This window comes from Rattus rattus, chromosome 2, assembly GCF_011064425.1.
Source record: "Rattus rattus isolate New Zealand chromosome 2, Rrattus_CSIRO_v1, whole genome shotgun sequence".
Classification (NCBI taxonomy): domain Eukaryota; kingdom Metazoa; phylum Chordata; class Mammalia; order Rodentia; family Muridae; genus Rattus; species Rattus rattus.
Window position 1 is genome coordinate 121138373 of NC_046155.1, and position 15504 is coordinate 121153876.

The window sequence follows — 15504 nt, forward strand, 5'->3', positions numbered from 1 at the left end:
TTATAACATCTGCTCAGTGAGTTTGCATCAGACTCGATGCATGCTGTTCTTGGGGTCTTTCTCCCACTACTTATTCTCTGGGAACTCACCAGGGAGTGTCCATCAGACCAGCGGAAGTCCCCTTCGATGGTTCTGTCATTCAGACCGATCCACTGGTAGTCTTGAGCATTTTCTGGAATGGGAAGATAGGCTTGCATTGATGTTGGGTACCCCGCACTGTCTGGGGACTGGAGCTCATGGAGAGGGAGGAAGGAGGTAAGTGCCTCCTAGCAGCATGCCACTGGCTTCTAAGGACCTTACAAGGGTCTCAGGACATGCATGTTTGTGGTATATATTGGAACACCTCCTCAGGCTGGTATAGGCAGGTGATAGCTACGGGGGTAACCTGGGATGGCACTGACTGTCAGAGTCTGCCCTCGGTCAGCTGGGGCTGCTGGTCCCAGGGACCTGTGGCTTCTTCTCTGAGGAAACTGTGGGGGCATTTGACCTTCTAGCTCCGTGCCATGCAGTGCCCCCAATCTGCACTCTCTTTCTCTGGCTTCGTCTCCCCTCCCCCCTTCCTGCAATGCTGGACCTGGTACATGCAAGGTGTGAGCTACCATCCTGATCTCTAGTCTGCTCATTTCAGAACAGCCAGGCTCTCTGCTCTCACTGCTGTGTCCCTTAGCCCCTGTCACACTCACTGTTGACGAACTCCTGTTCCTCAGGGGTGACGATGCTGCTCAGATGTGACTGCTGCTCCCGACACCGTCTCTCCGCATCCACCCAGGTCTCGCGGTCGGGAAAGTGGCGATAACAGTGGCCCTGGAACTTGGTCCACCCCTCCTCACATTGCTCCTGGTCTGCAACACAGGTCAGGGACTTGAACAGGGGGCAAGGCCGGTTGGGAGTGTGGTCCCTGCCAGTCTTGTGGCATGGACTTCTATGTTTAATCCACCTTAAATGCTGTGCCCCGGAGGGAGACAACAGGCTCAGCTAGAGAGAGGCTCAAGTAGGAAGCCTTATGGAGACCTCCATGTGCATGCCACCCGGGAAAGGGTCTTTTCTTTCTCTGATATAGCACCTTGCCTCCCAAGATTTCCTCCTGTGGATGGATTCATGCTCTGCGTGGGTAGGCAGAGGGCTGGCTGAGTGCAGCAGGCTGATGGGAGGTTTAAGGCAAAACATAGTTCCCAGTTTCTGATGGATTCTGGGAAAAGGAGCTGTGGGTAGTAATAGGTGGTGGTCAGAGAAGAGGATGGGCATGGTGGAGCTGGTACCCTCTTCCTCACAGAATCTTGTGTGAGGCCAGAGACTCTCAAGAATAACTCTCTTGGGAGTCCAAAGAAGACCAAGCTTAGGTCACGGGTCTGAGCTGGTTGCTGTTGTTATATTATTAGTTTAATTCTAATTATTCTGTCAGCGCTGGGATGAAATCTGGGGCCTCAGCCATGCTAGGCAACTACTTCTGCCCCAGGTCTCTGAGTTGGCTCTAACAGAGCGCCACCATGGCCTCATTTGAAAAAGATGTTGTGTGCTGGAGGAGGGCCTGGATTAGAGTCTTGGACAGAGGAGTATGGATTAGATCTTTAGGGACAGAGGAGGGGACTTCTTAGAGCCAGCTCATCAGGATCAGAAGAGGAGTTTGTGAGCTAACTGTCTTTGGTGGCAGCACGTGGATGACTGTAGGTTGGCCCTGGTGGGAGGACTGCTACCTCCGGCCTGGAAAGAGGCCTCCTGTTAGGACTCCCTCTCCTCTGTGAGAGCCAGTAAACATCTGCCAGTACAGCACCGGACAGAGGGAGCTCTAAATCTATCTCTTTTCCTCCTTTGCCTGGAGCCTCCATCTGTGGGGCTGGAGAGCTGCCACAGATACCTCAGGATGAGTGGCAGCTTCCAAACTCGGTAGTTTCAATAGTCTGGCGGTTCCAGGAAGGACGGGGTTTCCCTGAGGGGAAGGAGTCTCCCTTGGGCTAAGAGATGGGTGCTTGGCTAGGCTGGAAAGGGAAAGAAAGGCAGTAGAAGGCTGGTTCCTGGAGAAGAAAGAGTCAGAGTGGAGCCCGGGAGGAGGAGGGTCCCTCTGATACCCTCCTCGAGGGTCAAGATAAACGTCTGGAAAGAGGCAAAGGAGGCCTCAGAGGACTCACAGCACTGAGACAGTGACACCATCCCTGGACCTGTGAGCCAGGGCTTGTGTCACCTCAGAACCTGAGGGCTGAGATGGGTCGGTAGGGTCAGGGAAGGGAGGAGTTGGGCATGGTTGGGAGGACCATGCCAGTAGAGGAAGTGAACATAAGACAGACTTCCAAAGAGGCTGGAGAAAGCAGTGATACCCGAGACAAGATCGCATGAGGCATTGCATTCAGGTTGTGACAGAGCCTTCCCTCGCTGGGCACTCAGGCCTAGGGCTCAGGTGAGTGGCTCTGGAACCACTTTTCTGGTCTATAAGGAAGCAGAGTCTGGCCCCTGTGGAACCCAGCCCCTGTTGCAGCAGAGGCTTCCTTTCCCAGATGAGTTCCAGAGCTGTTGTCTGTGTGGATGTTGCAGACCTTTCTCCCATACGGTATCTTGGAGGGGAAATCTTTGTACTTTCGATTCCTGCCTAGCGGACACCCCATGCACCTGACTTCTTGGAGTGTAGATAAAAGATAGGAGGTGCAGGGAAGATGAGTGCCCCGGCATTACTGCAGAAACCCTAAGTTATTCCATCCCTTGACAATGCCCCCAAGGAATGTATAATTCTTATTACCTCCTCACACTGTTCAGGCTCAAAGGAAGATTTACCAGGACTTTCCGCTGCTTTCTGGAAATTTCTCTGAGAAATTTGTTCAAATTGAGAAATTTGAAGAGTTTGTTCAACAGGGTTTTGAGCCCATGCACACTTCCAACTTTCTAGGAGCCACTGCTACCAGCACCCTAATGCCTCAGGTCTCCTTTTCTGCACTGGGAAAGCCTGAGGCCAGGGAAGCTGGCAGAGCTTAGAAAGCACCATCAGTGAGAGTGCTGGGTGTCACTGCCTAGGGCTCCTGGCCCACAGATGCAGAAGCAGAGGTATTGACAAGGTCCATCAGAGGAAACTCAGCCCCTGCACCTTGCAACAAGACTGCTTTGCCAGGCTAGCCTTTTGCTTTGTACAAGGGAGCAAGAAAGAAAGCATGGACCAGTGTAGCATTGGGAAGGTAGCCACCGTGGTGTGATGGAGAGAGGATGGCATGCACCGTCCCTGTTCATGCATGATTGGAGCATACTGGTGATGTAAGTCACAGTTGACCAACCACAGCCTCATGCCAGGAGAAGAGGAGGACAGCTTGGTTAGTGTGGTATTGTGGCTCCCTAGGGTCATGGAAAGGACATGGAACTCCCATGGAGAATTCAGCAAGACAGTGCCATGATCATGCTGAGAAGATCTGTGGCCGTCAGTAGAGCGAGAACCCATTGAGCCTACCCACAATTTCCTCCAGGACTGGTGCTGTGTTGTTCTAGCGGGACGCATGCACTGAGCTCTGTGGTCCCGCCAGCAAGTCTGCAAGCCCTGGAGAAAGATTAGTGGTTGCAAGACTCCCTGAGCCCCACTTCACAAAATACACATGTCTCCTGCTGTCAGATCAGCCAACATTTCAGGGGAAGGTCCCCAAGGGGAAAGAGCAAGAACAAGAGTTAAAATCAGGAGGCAGGCTTCTCAATTGTGTCCCCCAGAATGTCTCTCCAGGCAGACCTGTGGGCCCCAGCCCAGGCCTGGAACCTGTGGTTAGAAGGAGGAAGGGGTGAGGAAAGAGAAGGGCAGCAGTTAGTGACATTAGCTGAAGCCGAGACGGCCGTACCGATCTCACACAGGTCCCCTCTGTAGCTCGGAAGGCATAAGCATGTGAAAGTGTCCAAGGCATCCACGCAGGTGGCTCCATTCAGACAAGGGCTTGAGAGGCACTCATCAATGTCTGCAAGAAACCAAGGGCCACCATTAGGACCTCTGCTGGTGACTCATGAGCACCACGGCTGCATTACGGGTGGCCGGCCCTGCTGCTTTCCAGAGGCTGAAAGTGGCCTGGCTGGATTTCCTGAGAACTGTTGCTGCTGCTGCTGCTGCTGCTGCTGCCTCCGTGGCTGGCGCCGCCATCTTGGACTGTTGAACCAAAGATCCAGACAGTTTCCCTTGGATGTGTGTGATTCTTGGTGGGCAATCTTGGAGCCATTTTTCCAGGTTGGAGAGATCTGGTGCTTCTGAAGCCAAATGGCTTTTATGAGTCCGAGAATGGAGTTCCTTCAGGATACTTTCTCTTGTGAATATTTCAAGAAGCTGGACGTCTGGATTGGCCGTGGCCACCGTAGTAGTAGTAGTAGGCAAAGAAACTGGAAGTGAAATTCTTAAAGCTTGGTTAGAAGTCTTGTTTCTCCTGGTTTCCTCTACAGTTGTGAGACAGGGAAAAATGGGCAAACCATGTTCCAGAATGAGCCATCTAGAGGGTATATAGAACCGTAAGAAAGTGGCCATATGGGAGTTTTGCATGAGACTCATTAGAATTCCCAGATCGTAGATAGTGTCTTTGTTTTTCAGTAAATAAGATTCGAGTATTTTTTTTTTTTTGTAAAAAAAGAAGCCTGAGTTTGTTGGGGTTTTTTTGGGGGGGGAGGGGATGGAGAACAAAATCTTGCCCAACATTTTCCCTTATGATCTCCTTCCAGCTTAAAGCCTCAGGTGGGCATCTTCAATAAGTTCTAATTCCTAGATGGGCATGAAACCCCTCTGACAAAGCTGGCTAAGTGCTGCTAAGCCTAGCTAGATCCTCACTCAGTTAGTGAATACAGACTCTGGGACTCAGTTGGGTGCCCAGACCTCTTTGTCTGAGGTGGGCTCCTCCTCCTTTCTGCTCTTCAGCTTCCAAGGCATTCTTTTTTTTTTTTTTTGGATGAACTTCTTTGCAAGACTCAAATTAGTAAGTCAGTAGCTCTTGCCTTAGTTTATTCATAGCCACAGTGAGAACTGAATCTCTCAGGCTTTTCCGTCTTTCTGGGAAGCCAGGAGCCCTGGGGGTGAGGAGTAGGGCTTCTGTTGTCTTCATGTTTATAACTCCAGAGCTGCCTGCCCTTGAACTTGCCGCATAGCCGGTCTTGAACTTCTGATTCTCCTGCCTCTATTTCCTGAGTTCTGAAATTACAGGTGTGTATTATCACGCCCGGTTTACGTGGTGCTGGAAATCCAACCCAGGGCTTTGCATACTCTAGGCAAGCACTCTGTCAACTGAGCAGCATCTCCAAAACCAGGAGGGGGCTTATTCTTGGTACATGCAATTATGTTTACTTGAGATCCAGGATCCAATGGTATGCTCATGGGTGGCCTTCTTAGGATCAGTCAGAGCGTTGGCTTCAGAATAGGACTTTAATTCATCCTAGGACTTAGATCTTGCTGACCATAACAGCAATCTAGATGTTTACATCAGTTCTATGCTAGAGAGCAATGCACTTTCCTCTGGATCTTCTTGGCCAAGTCCATGCAATTTGTGTCCTGAGCATCCCTGAGTCTTAGGTACCTTCCTCAACTGGTGCTGCCCTTCTTCTCCACATCGCTGGCCTCTCTTCTCTTCTCATGAAGTTCTTAGCTTCATTTCAAGAAGCACACGCCACGGATTAGAGACTCACAGTTCCAAGCAACCCCAAAAATGCATGGAGGAACTGACTGAAATCCCGGCATGCACTTGGTTTCCCAGCATGCACCAGGATTCCCAGCAGCAGCAGTAGCAGCAATAGGTCAGGTCAGTTGGCAAAGTGGAAGCTGGGGGGCGGCTCTCCAGCTTCAGGAAAGATAATCGTGTTCTCTTTTGTCCATTAGCTTCATTATGGGAGACCAGAAGCACTAGGGCAGGGGGTTAAGCAAATGGAGGCGCTAAAGCAGTTGTATAGAGCAGGGATGGGGTGACCTCAGAGGGAAGAAAAGTCAGACACCAACGCTGGAGCCCTTGGCCCAATCTTGACACAAAGGGCAGGAAAGGAAGAGGTCTGGTGGAGGCCAGGCCAGGTGGCATCTGATTGTTCCAGAGGCTTAGAGAGGGCTCTAGTCTGGCCAGGGATATGAGAAGTTGTGTTATTTTCCTTTTGTGTTTGGCCAGGGTATGAGGTTTGAGAATTGTTTCAGGCCTGGATATCAAAATGAGGAAGAGCCACAGTCCTGAGAAATCTATATCTATATCTATATCTATATCTACATCTATCACCAGGTACTTTAGAGATGCCAGGTGAGCTTTACACTGATTCCCTTGGGGAGTCACCACAACGTGAGGAACTGTATTAAAGGGTCTCAGCAGCTGAGAACCACTGCTCTAGGGGGCTCTGGACAAGGTGGTAGCAGGTGTGGGGAGGGATGGCTCTGGGTAATGGCAGCCTCTGTGGAATGAGGAGACTGATATCTGGTGAGATTGGATGCTGTGGACCCCCTTTCCAGTTACGATTCTCATATTGTAGTGGTATAGACACTGTTATGCCACTGGCAGACAGGGAAACAAGAGGCTTGCCCACATTGGCAAGCTTGGGAGACAGCTTGGAAGAGATGGAAGAGAGGCAGGAAACGAAACAGGAAGCTGAGTGTCTGTCTGTCCCAGGTGACTGTGGGCACCTTGTTGCCATTTATGCTTTCGTCACCAAGAGCTTATGCATAGTCACTGAATATAGAAATGGGGGTGGTGCTGTTTGTCTCTTGAGCAAGGCTCCCAAGCCTCTCTATCTCGGGAGAGACAAAACTTTGGGTCTTCTAGCAAAGCCCGGAGGAGACAGACTTGCAAGTGACCACTTTGGCACCTAACCCAGACACATTAGGCCACCACATTGAGTAGTCTTATCCAGGTTTGGCAAAAATCAGAGTTCATGACCTCCGAGGAACAAGAGGTTTTTATGGCTCATGGAAAATGTTGAATGGAGAATGGCAGCTGGTGCTTTTCCTCAAGTGATAACTCAACTAGATGGTTCACCACACAACAAATGACAAGCAAACAAACCCCTGCAGTAGCCACAGCACTTTTCAAGTTACTCAGTGCATACCCTGTACAGTTGTGTTGGACGATCCTGGAGAGAGAGAGAGAGAGAGAGAGAGAGAGAGAGAGAGAGAGAGAGAGAGAGAGGAGAGAGAGAGAGAGAGAGAGGAAAGGGAGAGGAAGAGGAAGAGGGAGAAGGAGGTTATAAAAATGTGTTTATCAATCTCAATTTGCATTTTAAAAGAATGATCTTTACATTTAAAAGTAGGGTATTGCTCCTTACGAATTTCAAGACTGCTCTATTTTAAAAGTTGACCTTAAATGTATCTTCCATATGCTGCCCTTTCAGCTCAGCCTGTTGCTAGCTGAAATAGTCAGTAACTGCCTATGGACGTTTTGGTGAAATGAAGTCATGGAAGTATATGTTATTACATCTATTGTTACATTATCAATCACTGTATCTATCTGTTGGCGGTGGGGGTCCACACCTGTGATTTCAACACTCAAGGGGTTGAACTCAAGGAGGATTGCCGTGAGTTCAAGGCCAGAGTGGGATGCACATGGAGAACCAATGTGCAATCTGGTTAGAGCAGTGGTTTTCAACCATGGCTACATTTCATAGCCACTGAAGAAGTTAATTTTATTTTTCAAAAGACTTATGAGAAGATGCCAGTGACAGTTCTTCTCCAGACCAACAGCCTCACAATGGCTTGCTGTGGAGCCCAGGCAAGATCCATCTTGGGAGCTTCTCAGGGGATACTAAGCTGCATCGAAATGGCGGTCCCAGTCAGAAGCCTACTTCGTGTGGGCACCACCAGTAACAAGGTGGGGGAGAGGCTTCTGGCTTTTATTACATTTAATTAATTAGCATGGGGCGGGGCAAGTGCTCACTATGGCATGAGTGTGGAGGTCAGAGGACACCTTGTCGGGGTTGGTCCTGGGGATTGAACTCATGCTGTCAGGTTCAGCAGCAAATGCTTTTACCTGCTAAGTCATCTTACCAGCCCTGAGGCTGCTGATTTTTAACTGGACCAGATTAAGAACCTGAACATTCATGAAGCCAATGTTGTTGTTGTTATTGTTATTGTTATTATTATTGTTATATCTATTTTGAGATTGGGTATAATTTATCCTAGGATAACCTTGAACTGCTAATCCTCCTGCCTCAGTCTCCTAAGTACTACTATCATAGGCGTGCATCACCACACAAAGTTTTAGATATTTATCCTGACATCAAAAGTACTGGTTCCTGATTTATCAAGAACTTGTTTATGGATAGAATATCGATTAAGCAAGGTGACGGTTACTATTGAATGTTTTCTTTAAAATCCAGCCCCTCTACCTGGGAGAGGATCCCCTGGATACTCAACTCTCATAGGAATAATGTTGCATCTTGGTACCTGTGGCTTTTGGAAAAATCTGAGCAGTGGAGGCAGAGTGAGGGAGATACAGGTAACGGGGAAGCCTGTTCTTATGACAGATTGCTAATGTCTCCTCCCCCCTTCCATCCCTCTTTTCTTTTATTTTGAGACAGTGTCTCACTCTGTAGCCCAGCCTGACCTGAAACTCTTGGGAATCCTTCTGTCTCAGCCTCCTGAGTGCTAGGACTGGGGTTATAGATATGACTATCTATATCCTGGGAAGAATAAAGAATAAATTCTATTGCTACTTTTACTAATTTTAGGGCTCCTGAGGTCCTTTCCATTCTCCCCAACCCCTCGTCAGAATCTCATTTTGTAGCTGAGGCTGGCCTCGACCTCCCTCCCCTTCCTAAGAGCTAGGATTACAGGTGTGCACCACTATGCCCAGCTGAGGTCACAAGTCTTGACTGGAAATTTCCCCGGTTGGAAAGAGTTTCTGAGAATGGTGTGACCAGGTGTAGAGAGATTTGGCCACACCATCTTCAGAACCTTCCGGCAGGCAATACTGTTGTTCTTGGGCAGGAAGAAAAGTCGACCTTCTCTGTCCTTGGGGTTAGATGCCTTTAGGTTCTGGTCTGTAGAGAATGACCCCAGCAAGGGAAGAGTGGGTAGAGAGCCTCCACTGTCTGTACACACATGTATTTACTATGTATGTGCTAAGTATGAAGCATGTTCACTATGTACGAGGCTGTACTATATGGTGAGGTATTATGCTTGTATATTAACGTCTAAGAATACAGAGTCTTCTGTGTGTTATGTAAAGGCTTCTGAGGCTGGGGACTGGCCAGCAGGTACATCTAGTTAGTTGGATTTCTTCTAGGATTCATTTCTCCATTTTCGAATGGGTCTCAGGAATAAAGCTCCTTTATGAGAGACCCTGCCTTAGTAGAGAGAGGCTGCTTCTGCATGACTTCCCCTCTGGAGGCTGCAGGAGTTAGTCTATCTAGCACCTGTCTACCTACCCATAGCTAATGAGAGCTTCCCTACATCACAGTGTTGGCCACTGTGGCCAGTGGGCCACAAGTATGTTTCCAGGTATGTCCCTGGACCACACAGCTCCTCTATACAGACCCTAGAGGGTAGGCATCAAGAACTCAACTGCCTAGAGACCAGAACAGCCTCTGAGCTCCCATGACTGAGTAATGAGATACTCCAAGTCTTTGAGGATGGCTTAGAGTCAGCTCACTCCTGGGGGTTCTGTCTTCCTGTTCTCTCAGTCCCCAATATGTGGGGTACCTTTTTCTCTGATTATGAAAACTGTCCCAGTACAGTAGAAGGATCAAGATGTCCCCCAAATCTAAAGTTGCTGGAGCTTGGTGGCTCAGAGAGGGTAGAGGTGAGGCACTGGAACAGCACTGGGAAGTCCCGGTGGCCTGGGATGGGTTGGGAACACAGAGTCTTGACAGAGCTCAAGTGAGACTTCATAATCCCTTAAACTGTGCAGGTTTTAGCCCCACACAAAATAAATATTTGGCCATAAATGCCACCAGCAGATGTACTCTCTCATCTCACATTTACTTGGAAACAGGTTTGCAAACATAATTTCTGTCGATACCTAAGTAGGTACTCTCTCCCTGTGCCAAGCACAGATGGTGCCGCCCACTCGAGACTGTTCATGGATCTAACCCCAGTGGAAGGAAGTCAGTCACCTTCACAAGGTCATGCCATGAACATGGCACGACACTCAGCACTTGCTTTGTTCACATCCATATCCTATTTAGTCTTTTTCAGTACTCTTCCCACTTCATGGATAAGGCTCAGAGAGATTTGGAGAATTATCTCACCCTGTCCAGCTGAGCTTTGAACTTTAACGCTATCATGCGTTATTCCTTTTGGATTGCACTTGCCTATATCCCAACCGCATTCAAAGAGAAAATAACCCCCATACCTGCTGCAGCTGACTCTGTTTCTCCTGACCCTTCTGGAGAAGAAAGGGTAGGGATGTCTGTCAGGGACTTGGCTGTTTCTGCTGTTTGGGTCTCTTCTCCCGAGTATGAGGGATTCGGGGATTCGATTTCTTGAAGTGTCTCTGTAGGGTGCTGGGTAGGCTGGGCCCACTCGGACTCTGGGATGGTGGTGCTGACAGTAACATTCACCTCTGAGGTATGATCAGACCATTCTCCACTGATTTCAGTCCTGTCTCCAGAAGTCATGGGCGTGGCAAAAGGCACACCTGAAGTGCCTGCATCTATGTCAGAGGTAGTGCTAGATTCTCCACTCACTTCTGGAGCAGCGGATCCCTCCCTGGTGCCTTCCTGAAAGGTCCATGGGTTGCTGCTCACCTCCGTGCCTGGGGTTGTCACCTCCAGATCTGTTTCACGGGAGGCAGAGGTGATTCCATGCAGATCTGGGAACTCAGACAATTGACTGCTGGCCTCAGGGGCAGCAGACACTCCCACTCCAGCCTCAGGGTAAGCAGATGGGTCACTGCTGCCTTCTGGGACTGAAGCTTCTACCCCAGACCCGGGAAAGATTGTTACAGGTCCACCAAGGTCCCCAGATGCTGAGGCTTCCCCACTGGCCTCAAAGAGCCGGGGAGTATATGTCATAGAAGGACCCTGGCCAAGTTCCTGGGAAACAGTTGGTTCAGTCACGCCCTCCACTAACTCTGAAGTGATTAAAGTGACTTCCGGAAGCCCCGAGGTTTCCCCACTGCCAGTTGGGGCAGTTATGGATTCTCCACTTGCATCAGTGGTGCTAGAGAAGTCCCCACTAAAATATGGGGAGCTTGGTGGCTCTGTGCTGGCTTCTGTCCACCCAGGCTGCCATGTGCTTTGGTCTAAAGACCCAGAGAGGTCCCCAGATATGTCTGGTGTTCCAGAATAGGCACCACTGAATTCCAAAATGCCGGAAGCCCCTTCTCCAGCTTCTTGAGCAGTAGGAGCCAGGGTTATAGACTCCACCAAAGTTCTGTCTACAAGAGACACAGTAGGGAAACCTGACACAAGTCCACTGCCATCGAATGCTCCCGAGGACAAGCTGCTCCCAGTCTCAACTCCAGAGACCTCTCCACTGACCTCAGCTACTCCGCTTGGGAGGCCACTGAATTCTGGAGTGGGGGATATGAGTCCACTGGAATCGATTGCTCCAGAAGATTGTCCACTGACATCCACCATCCCAGATGTGCCAGACAGATCTGTCTCCCCCGAAGGGAGGCCACTGAGTTCCACAGACCCTAACCCCTCTTCTTCTCTAAATGTGGTAGGGGTCACTTCAATAAGACTGGTGTCCACAAACGTAATGCCAGAAGAATCTCCACTGCCACTCATGGTGCCAGAAGCCAGGTCAGGGGTTCCAGGTGTTGTTCCGCTGAGCACTGGGAACCCTGAAGGTTGCCCACTGAGATCAGAAATCCCAGAGCTTTCTCCACTCACAGATGTAATGCCAGAGGATTGGCCACTGCCAAAGAGAATTCCAGACCCTTCTCCACTGACATCTGGTTGCCCAGAGGACAGTCCACTAAGCTCAGTCACTCCAGATATCTCAGTGGTGTCAGGACTCCCTGACGGCTGTCCACTGACTTCAGGAATCCCAGATGTCCCCTCACCGGTGCCAGAAGACCCAAATGGCTGTCCACTAACATCAAAAAATCCAGATGTTTCTCCACTGACATCAAGAGATCCGGATGTTTGGCCACTGAGTTCAGTTCCTGAAGGGAGACCACTAATGTCCGCACTACTGTCCAACTCACTGAGGGGCAGCCCTGACTCTTCTCCTGAACCACTGACGCTGGTGGTCCCCCTTCCTTCCAGTTCACTGGCAGTGGTGGCTGTGATCACTTCCACTAAGGTACTGTCCACAAGGGAGACTGTTGGGAAGCCGGACGGAAGTCCACTGAAGTCAGGCAGGCCAGAGGATGGGCCACTTCCAATGTCCACTCCAGAATATTCACCACTAAATCCAGAGGGAAGGCCACTAGCTTCTGGAGTTTGACCACTTCCTAGAGTTCCAGAAGGTAGCTTGCCGAAGTCCAGAGCTCCAGAAGCAGACCCTACCACGTCTTCTTCTCCAGAAGGCAAGCCACCAAGGTCCTCAGCTCCTGAAGCTGAGGTCTCTAGGCCTGCTTGTCCAGAAGGAAGTCCACTAAGGTCATCACCTACCCCAGGAACAGAGGTTTCTGTGTCCTCTCTTCCAGAAGGATACCCAGTAACATCTACTCCTGAGGCAGATGTCTCTAGACTATCTCTTGTAGGAAGACCAAGATCTTCTACTCCAGAGGCAGATGTTTCTAGACCCTCTCCTCCAGAAGGAAGACCACTCACACCCTCTACTCCAGAAGTAGAGGTTTCTGTACCATCTTCTCCAGAAGGAATCCCACTGACATATCCCCCGGAGGCAGAAGTTTCTAGACCTTCTGCTTCAGTAGGGAACACACTAATGTCCTCTATTCCAGAGGCAGAAGTCTCTAGACCTTCTTTTCCAGAAGGAAGTCCACTGACATCCTCTACTCCAGAGGCAGAAGTTTCTAGATTTTCTCTTCCAGTAGGAAGCACAGTGATGTCCTCTATTCCAGAGGCAGAAGTCTCTAGACCTCCTCTTTCAGTAGGAAGCTGGGTGACATCCTCTACACCTGAAGCAGATGTTTCTAGACTTTCTCCTCCTGAGGGAAGTCCACTCAAGTCTCCCACTCCAGAAGCAGAAGTTTCTGGACTTTCTCCAGTCGGAAGTACACTAATGTCCTCTATTCCAGAGGTAGATGTTTCTGAACCTTCTTTTCCAGAAGGAAGTCCACTGAGGTCCTCTACTCCAGAGGCAGAAGTCTCTAGACCTTCTCTTCCAGTAGGAATCCCACTGGCCCCATCTATTCCAGAGGTAGAAGTTTCTAGACCGTCTCCTCCAGAAGGAAGCCCGCTGATTTCTTCTGTCCCAGAAGCAGAAGTTTCTGTAATTTCCCCTCCTGAAGGCAGCCCACTAAGGTCTCCTGTTCCAGAGGCAGAGGCAGAACCTTCAAGGCTCTCTCCTCCAGAGGGCAGTCTGCCAACTGTGGGAGTGCGCGACCAGGGGATTTCTCCATCTCCCGAGGCTGACCCACTTTCTACAGGCAAGCCTGAGCTCACTGTGGGGCCGAGACCACTGGAGTCAAGGTCGCCAGAGGGAAGTCCACTTTCACTGCCTCCTGATGGCTCCCCACTGGAGTCAAGGCGTCCTGAAGTGTCTGTGCTGCCTGTGAAGTCACCACTGAGGTCAGGTGCCCCTGATGTGTCCCCTGAGCTGGGCAGCTCTGTCCCGCTTGGCACTGCAAGTGAAGGTGTGTATGGCTCTTCTGATGTGGAAGGGACTTGCGAGGCAGAGGGCTCTTGAGAGGCGGAGGGGCTTTCGGTGTGTTCCTCTGCTGCTGGGACGGTGGGAAGCCATGTGGGAGGGATCCCTGGAGGAAAGAAGGAAGCCAAGGTGAAGTGTAGGATCGTGAACTCTGCTCCATTTCAAAGTCGTACATGGACCTGAACTCCTCCCTTCCACAGGAAATGTCTTTTGAGAGTGTGGGAACATGTCAGGTGATTGCTAAGGGATATGTTTTAAGTGTTACGACAAAGGAGGTTGAAAGGAGAGAGAGAGGAATGAAGGAGAGAGGAAGAAAGGGAAGAAAAAGGGGTGAGGATGGCTTGGGAAGCTCCCTTTACACCCTCAGGGCCACGGGCTCTATGACCTGTGCTTTGTGGGACTCCAAGGGCTGACGTCTATTTACCCACTGGAAGTGGATAGGGGCTATCCCTGAAAAAAACAAGTTCCCCGTTCAAGTGCTTCCTTTTTGTCTCTTGTATCCAATTCATGGGTTTCATATGAGAGCTACCAGGATCTTGGTCCATAAGCCAATTCCAAGCCCCTAACAGAACCCAGTGCTGACAGAGAAGCCGGCTGTTCTGGCTTAGGGAATGTTCGAGTAAGCCCTCCTGACAATGCCAGTGCTGTTTGAGTGGGAGAACCCATCTCCAGGTCAGCAGGGCCAAGCGGTGCTGTTCATAAAGATGCCTTAGTGTTCATGCTGAGGTCCCTGTCACAAAGGACCCGAAAGGTAGAGCAAGTCGAAATATCCCACCGTCTCAAACATGATTGCACCCCACGTGCCTTGTTTTTGTTGGTATTTTTAATACAACTTTTATCTGGGTTTGGTGGTGCAGATCTGTCACTACTTAGGAGGCTGAGGCAGGAGGATTCCAAGTTCAAGGCTTGCCTGGGCTATATAGTGAGTTTGAGCCCCACCCTCCCCAGACGCCACCCTCACCTGGGCATTCCATAGCAGGCAGGAGTGTGGGGATAGTGCGCATGCTTCAAGGCATGGCCCAGAGACCAGCTACACTCACCTGGCGATGGGGATGTGCCCAGCGGGGTGTAGGCTGGCTCCCATTCAGTCTGTTTTTCTGGCTCAGTGGTGAAATATGGTATTTCTGTCGTCTCCGGCTCCAAGGGGACAGCATCTACACCAGGCTCCACTCGAGTGACGATCCAGTCCTCTATGTCAGAGGGCGATGTGGGTGTACCACCTGGAGAGGGCGCCACTGACACACCTGAAGAAGAAGTGGAAGGTGAGGTCCTGCCCTTTGACCGGAGTCCATTCTGCCTTGCCCTTCAGGGACAGAGGAGCAAGGGGACCCTGAGGTACAACTGTCCTGTACAAGAACCTTGTTAACCCACCCCAGTCTCTACGTCAGCGAGATCGCTGTTTGCCATTTGTAGTACTGGATGATGGCACCATGTACCCTCAACCCCATCAGCTTAGGACACAGTGCTCTGGGGTATCTCTTCCCCACAGTCTATCATGTATGCTGGACCAAAAGCCTTTATGCTTATAAACAGATTTTACCTTAACTGAGAAGAGATTGCATCTAACAAGTGGTGACTTGTTTCTGTGACTTGCCCAAGGTCAATGGCTTAGAAGTTCCAGGGCAAATCTCTCGGGTCAAGATCCGTCATGATCCTGCCCACCTTGAAGGCAGAGTTAGGTTCTGAGTGTCAGTTCCCTAAACAGGAGGCTCATCTTTAGACTCCACCAGCTAGCACAGCATTTGCACTGGGCAGGATTCATAGGCTAGGGGTGATTTCTGATTTGAGGGAAGCCAGCAACCTGGAGAAGGTCAGGAAGGAACCGGTTTTCTCTACGGAGTGATAAAAGGTTTAAAGCCTGGCATGGCGGAACACCCCTTTAA

At 50.2% G+C, this 15504-nt stretch overlaps 1 protein-coding gene across 1 annotated transcript in view; it reads right to left on the reverse strand.

Moving 5' to 3' along the window:
• The window catches only part of Acan (aggrecan), a 32929-nt gene that overhangs the window by 3000 nt on the left and 14425 nt on the right, over positions 1–15504 (reverse strand). Inside the window, exons 10-14 of the mRNA XM_032893390.1 lie at positions 14662–14865; positions 10248–13727; positions 3801–3914; positions 684–842; positions 90–172 (exon numbers count right to left, since the gene is read on the reverse strand). Coding sequence (XP_032749281.1) covers positions 90–172; positions 684–842; positions 3801–3914; positions 10248–13727; positions 14662–14865 — 4040 coding nt within the window. The remainder of the gene's footprint in view (positions 1–89; positions 173–683; positions 843–3800; positions 3915–10247; positions 13728–14661; positions 14866–15504) is intronic.